The 7,001-nt window shown below is 44.1% G+C and overlaps 1 protein-coding gene across 1 annotated transcript in view; it reads right to left on the bottom strand.

The window, feature by feature from the left end:
• Nucleotides 1-7,001, bottom strand: part of cand2 (cullin-associated and neddylation-dissociated 2 (putative)) — an 18,234-nt gene that overhangs the window by 5,531 nt on the left and 5,702 nt on the right. Inside the window, exons 9-17 of the mRNA XM_032513448.1 lie at nt 5,943-6,253; nt 5,459-5,600; nt 5,176-5,294; nt 4,340-4,495; nt 3,229-3,450; nt 2,137-2,343; nt 1,269-1,456; nt 487-649; nt 272-412 (exon numbers count right to left, since the gene is read on the bottom strand). Coding sequence (XP_032369339.1) covers nt 272-412; nt 487-649; nt 1,269-1,456; nt 2,137-2,343; nt 3,229-3,450; nt 4,340-4,495; nt 5,176-5,294; nt 5,459-5,600; nt 5,943-6,253 — 1,649 coding nt within the window. The remainder of the gene's footprint in view (nt 1-271; nt 413-486; nt 650-1,268; nt 1,457-2,136; nt 2,344-3,228; nt 3,451-4,339; nt 4,496-5,175; nt 5,295-5,458; nt 5,601-5,942; nt 6,254-7,001) is intronic.

Here is a 7,001-nt window from a genome sequence, read left to right as displayed (position 1 = left end):
CTACTACTACTACTACTACTACTACTACTACTACTCATTCATTCAAAGAGTTAAGCGTGTATTTGGGCTGTTATTTTGACACTGTGGTGATGTGTCGGTGTCTTGGTTTCTGTGCTGCCTGCTCTTATCTCCCCGGCTCTCTGCAGTGCCTGGTATCCAAGAATATTATTTTTAGTTTTATAAACTTCCCCAAAATATGTGGGATATTACTACAGACATGCCTGCTCATATCTGTCAACTCTGAAAATCCACCAATTACAGCATACCCTACCTCCTCATTGGTGGAGGAGATGGCCTCCAGGATGACTCCCTGCACCTCCTTACTCCGCCCCAGGCTGCCACTCCTCCCCAGCTCCCCCAGACACAACAGAGCCAGGACTCTGGCAGACTCTGGAGAACCAGGGTTCTTCACCTGATGGGAGGAGAGGAGATCCAGTGATACTGACACACGGTGTTGGATTTACCTGTGCACAAACCTGCACACACCTCCTGCATGAGGCCGGCCACCGTGGCTGGAGTTTCTTTGGCGCAGGAGGAGGACAGAGCGGCCACGCAGCGAGCCACAGACTGGTACGACTGTCTGTGGATGGTGGTACCGTCTGAAGACTGGGAACGCTGGAACGGGTCCGTGAGAGACTTCAGCAGCTGACTGAGAGAGGAGACAAACTGGTAGGGTTGTGAATGAATTTCACTTTCCTGTTTGATTTTCTAGTCTGTTCTTCTCCCTTGACAAAGCTCCCTCTGAGCTCCAGAGACATATTGCAGCTGATATTTAAGTGGACAATCTGTAGAAGTACCTTCTACAGATTGGGTAAGGGTTATTTGTAATCAGATGGATATCAATTTCTTAACTCTACAAACTTGACTTGCTTACAGACTCGTAAAAGCCTAAATATGCTGTTTTATATTTGTATTGCCTTTTAATGGGCTTCTAAACTTTGGGTTTTTAGGAACATTTTCATTTCACTTGTGGAAAACTGGAGTTTATACTATATATTTCTGCTTCATTTTTCTTTCAACTTTAACATAAACAATTGTTGTCTTTGAATATTGGCAAAAGAATTACTAAACAAACAGATTCATATCCATATTCAAAACCTCATGTGGGCCAACAGAAACAAACCATTTGCAATTATTCTCAACACTAAACACGTTTCCTACCAGACATCTTACAAACAAAGTAAACACTTTTCCTAGTTTTCTATTGTTGTGGGGACATCTGGGCTAAGCAGATCCAGCACATCTCTCACACACACACACACACTTACCTGTAGCCCAGGTTACTGGTTTTGGACAGCACCAGTGCCTGTAGGAAGTCCAGTATGGCTGCCAGCGCTGCACCCTGCAGCAGCGGAGAGTGAACCAGTCTGAAGACTCCCGGCAGCACTGAGGAGCTGATCTTAGCCAGAGAGGAGGGGCACCATTTGGCCATGCAGGTCAGCAAGGTGATGGATACCTACACAGAGACAGACGCATGTCAGTGGCAACATGTTTCATATAAAAATATCTCTATGCAGCACTTTATGTGATGGGAAGCTGACTCACATGTGATACCCCCTGCTGTCTGGCTGCTCACCTGTCTCTCTGACACTGCAGGAGCTATGTCAGTAACCTGGCACACCTGAGGGTGCCCAGGTTATTTAATAAAAACATCTTTGTGGCTGACTTGACTGAGGAACCTTACTTCTACGCAAAACCTGGCCCGGATTCAGGAAAAGAGAAAAGAACCGTCACTATAAAAACCAAGTATGAAGTATGCACTGCAGCCAGGCTTAAATAACCTGGACACCCTCAAGTGTTCCAGGCTACTCTGACGAGTCAGAGACACAGGTGTACACTAGACGCAGCAGGGGTCGTCACACACAGGGCAACAGGACCGGAATACAAGAATTAGTTCAACCAAGGATGTTTTATTTTTACATGTTGCAGCAATTCAGCATGGCACTCGTGTAACATTGTTGAGAAGAAAAGGTCAAAATCGATGCAGCAGAATATGAGATATTGTCTACTTCACTGGTTCCTAAAGTGAGGTCCGGGGACCCCCAGGGGATCTGCAGGGGATCCTTATGGGTCCCCAGAAAAATGAGGAATCATTAATTGTGTTAGTGTCTGTGTTAAAGTGAGAGCAGTACCTACCTGTGAGACGTGCATGTCGCCCTCGTCCACCAGAGCAGGAAGCTCGCTCAGAACGGGCTCCAGCGCGGCGGGTTTGATGCTGGCGGCGTGATGCGTGACCAGCGCCGTCAGACACGCCAGCGTGCAGAGCTTCAGAGCTCGCTGGTTCTTCCGCAAGAAAGACCCCAACACAGACAGAGTCTCTGGCAGGATGGACGACAGGTTGATCTGGACGAGACGGAGAAGAAAGACTGGTTATTTTTCAGTGTTGAAGAAGGTTTCAGAACCTTTACGTAGTAAAAGTAATAACGTATTGTAGTTTTTTTTTAAGTGAAAGCATGTACTGTAAGTATTATCAGCAGTAAAAGTACTCATTGTCTAAAATGTTCCCTGTCAGACTTTTCCTCTTCTATCTGATGTTTCTGGATTAATATTCCTGCTGTGGACGCCCAGATAGCTCCGTTGGTAGAGCGGGCGCCCATAAATAGAGGTTTAGTCCTCGATGCAGCAGGACAGGGTTCGACTCCGACCTGTGGCCCTTTGCTACATGTCATCCCCCCCTCCCCTTTCATTTCTTCAGCTGTCCTATCAAAATAAATGCTGAAAATGCCCCAAAAATATCTTTGAATATTCCTGCTGCATTAATGTGTGTGTTCCATGTTCCTGCTGTGTGTGTCTCAGGGTGTATCATGTTAACTCCTGGACATGCTGTTGGCTAGTTTACTCTACAGCCATGCATCAGATTCTAGAAGATCATCATATGTTGGTAGCGATGCTGTCCTGTGAGAACCACGGATCGCTAAAGTCCGCCCTGCTTCCAGCTTTCAACACATTTATATTTTACATTTACATCTGGTTTTCACTGGACAGGAAGGAGAGGAAAAACATCTGGAAGTACCTGAAGCTATCACACTAATGAACTGGGGTAAAAAATACAATAATTACCTCTGAGATGTAGCGGAGTGCAGGAATAAAATGGCAGAAAATTTAGTAAAAAAATTAGTAAAGTGCCTCACATTTGTATTTGTAACTGTTACATTCCAAAAGTCTTCTGATAAGTACTTATATATAATTAATAAGTATAAATCAAATGAAGCGTGATTCCTACTGAACCTTTAATGGAGACGCAGAGATGAGGCTGATGGTCCTAACTGCTGTCAGTCTCGTGATCTCATTCTTCAACCTCTCCAGGAAGATCGCCAAAACACCTTGTAGCTCCACCCCCAGGTGGTCACCAAGGTGACACACCATGTGACCCATACAGGAAATAGCCCTCTCTTTCACTTCCTGGTCGATGTCTGTTGCCTTCAGCCTCTTCAGGGTTGCAGAAAACACCTTGGAGAGAGAACCTGTTGAGATCATACTCCCCAGTACCAACAGATGGCTCGTTGACCCTTTGCTGATCTCGTACTACACATCTCATTCTTCCCTTTCTGCAGGCTAGAACCTGCACCCATTATGCTCACGCCGTATTAGCCAATCAAACGGCTAGAACATGGGGACCACGCTGCATGGAATCCCCAGTCGCTTGTGTCCAGTGACAATTTCATTTAAGTTTATGCAAAGGTAGCTGTGTGCACAATGCTGACATAAATAGTGAACGGCAGCTTTACTTTAACAGTTCTATTATGAACGGAAAGTAAGTATAAAAAACAAACAATATAGAGATGAAGATGACTAGAAGATGCAGATAATGTGTCTGTTCTGCAGTGATGTTCGGTTTTTTATCACAGAAGTGACAAGACGGCAGTTTTCAACATTTTAAATACTACTCATTTCCACCTTAAAAACCTTGAATTTCCCAAGAATTACCCCCCCCCCAAACAACAACTGATCAGGCAGAATCCATACAGTGTCTGGCCGACTTTAGGCTGCTTCCATTTCTGTGTGTTAATAATGAAAACAGGATGTTACTGTATCGCGCCACGCTGACATTGTCTTTCCATTTCAGAGAGTTTTGGTGTTTTTCTATGTTCCTACGATGGTGTCTGCTTCTTTTCTGTGATGTTTGCCTTGTCTTTGTAACTGACTTAATATCACTGCAAAAGCCCCTCGATGACCTCTTGATCATCAATAAAGATTCAATGAATGAATGAATAAAAGCCACAGTTGAAAGTAATGACCAGTCAGGAAAGTACAGATCAGAGAAGAGTGACTCCTCAGGGAGACTACTAAGGATACTTTGACTTGACTGAAGGGGGACAGGTCGGAGGAGCCCTCCCACCTCTTTGACAAACGGTTGGGGGTTGAACCCTGCGGCCGTGGCGCTGTGTCCCTGCGGCCGCATCACTCTGACCAGCTGCTGGGCGACCAGCAGAGCCTCGGACGTGATCTTATAGAAAGGGTCTTCCACACACGCCACCACCGGGGGCAGCAGCACCTGCAGGAACGGCACCGCACGGCTTTATATGTTCATACTTTTTCAGTTATTAAGTCATGAATACAACCAAGATGAAATGTTGATGTGACATGTTTGTGGGAGTGAGTTAGTAACAATGTATGTCAATCGTTATGTATCAGACTGAGGAAGTGATTGGGCTACATGCTACAATTGTCAGATTTGTTCATCTTGTTTTTCATCTGTTTGGTTTAGTTATATAAATATATATACTGTATGTGTGTGTGTGTATGTGTGTATATTTGTTACCCTCCTATTGTTATGTTTGTTGTGTTGGCCTTTGCCTACCCTGAAGTCAAATATTACAGCTCCATTATTTTGTGTTTTTTTTAAACTCAATATAATGAATCGGTTTCTGTGGCTGCTTAGGTTTTTGCCCTGTTGTGTCTCTGTGACCTCTGGACAGAGCAGTTCAATTCCGGGGACTTCATTTGAGGAAATTAGACTTTTCACAGCCTTATTTTAGCTTTTTGCAAAAACATTATTTTAGGTAAAGAATTCAAAATAAATGTAAATGAAGTTGTGAAAAGAACACATGTTGATGTTGTGGCTCAGTCAGTCAGGTAATTTCATATGAAACTAAATGGTAAGTCTGCAGGTTGACTTTGTTCATAAGAGTTAAAAGATGTATGTTAGCATGTGTTAAAAGATGTTTAAAGAACCTGCATGTGTGGTTGAAAGGCTTCAGGAGGGTGGGAGAGGAGGAGGACGTGGAAGAAGGACAGAGCATCGATCCTCATGGTGGAGGAGGTGGACTTGTCTGTCAGGGAGAAGACGAGGCCTTGGAGGAGGGAGGACGGGGGAAAGTGGAGGAAAGGTAGAGCAAGGGGAAGAGAAAAGGAAGCGGATGAAAAGACAGAGCAAGAAAAAGGCAGTGTAAAATAAATGAGTGTGTGTGTGTGCGTGTGCGTGTGCGTGTGTGTGTGTGTGTGTGTGTGTGTGTACCAGGTATTAGAGCAGGTATGTGCTGTTCCAGAGCTCCAGGTACCGTGTGAGACAGTTCAGTGAGCAAGCAGAAGCAGCCCTGACGAGACCAGATGCTCTTCTCCTTCAGCTGTCTGTGGAGCGTCTTCACTATCACTGGCACCTGGACACACAACACACACACACACACACACACACACACATCATCATCATCATCAGCATCATCATCAGCATCATCAGCATCATCATGCATTTGCTATTTGAGTTGCTGTTTACTGTTTTTTTTAAGGATCATTAGGTTTTTGCAGCTTATGAAGTCACATGTTGTTTTATATATATATATATATATATATATATATATATATATATATATATATATATATATATATATATATATATACTGTATATAAAGCAGATTGTAAACTGAATCCACTGTAAAAGCTACTGGAACCCCTTTCCACTCTGGGAGTGACTGAGTGTGTCCTGTAGTAACATCCTTCTCCACCTGCGTCCCCAGCATGGCGACGGCCGGCTCGTCCTCGCTACCCAGCGCCGGGTCTGAGCCGGCCTTGACGTTTCCGTGGTGACTGGATCCCACTCGTGTTTGTCTCAGCAGCGTGGAAAAGGCAGTGAAGACGTCCGCCCTCACGTTCTCCTCGCGCTCCTTGAACCGGGCCAGCAGAGCGGGGCAGATGGAGGAGTAGAAGGAGAGCAGGAGGTCCCGGCGAGTGAGGATCAGCGCCTCCAGACACTTGATGGACGAGCGCCGCACCTTCCAGCTCATATCATCATCATCACTGTACTCATCGTCTGACTCTGGAGCCGTGGGAGGAGATGGTCGGTATTTAATACTGGAAGTAGACAGCTTCAGCAAATGTGAAGTCATAAGAACTAATTAGGATAACGGACACTAAATAAAAAATAAACAAATTCAATGAGAATCAATCTCAACGTGACGTCCCTGAAGGTGATGCGTAAGACTGAAGAAGAACAGTGGTGGAATGTGAAACATTCATTTACTCAAGAACTTTACTTAAGTACACATTTAAGGTACTTGTACTTTACTTGAGTATTTCCACTGTATGCTACTTTCTACTTGAACATCTCAGAGGTAAATATTGTACTTTATACTCCACTAAATTTGTCTGATAGCTTCAGGTACTTTTCAGATGAAGAAGGAGATCACGAGACTGACAGCAGTTAGGACCATCAGCCTCACCTTTTAATTATATATAAGTACTTATTAGAAGACTTTTGGAATGTTACAAGTACAAATGTGAGGCACTTTACTTAAGTATTTTCCATTTGCCATTTTATAGCTGCACTCCACTACATCTCAGAGGTAAATATTGTACTTTTACTCCATTATATTTGTGAAGTGTTCCTTTATGTGTTGAAAACTCTCCTCCTTCTTAAGCTTAATAAAGTCTTTAAAAAGCCTCTTGGGTCAGCTGGAAGCAGGGCTGACTTTAGAGACACGTGGTTCTCAACCTATGATGATCTTCTAGAATCTGATGCATGGCTGGAGAGTAAACTAGCCAACAGCATGTCCAGGAGTTAACAT

Source organism: Etheostoma spectabile, chromosome 4 (assembly GCF_008692095.1).
Source record: "Etheostoma spectabile isolate EspeVRDwgs_2016 chromosome 4, UIUC_Espe_1.0, whole genome shotgun sequence".
NCBI lineage: Eukaryota > Metazoa > Chordata > Actinopteri > Perciformes > Percidae > Etheostoma > Etheostoma spectabile.
Note: the sequence above shows the minus strand (reverse complement) of the source record. Positions and strands in the feature narration are given on the sequence as shown.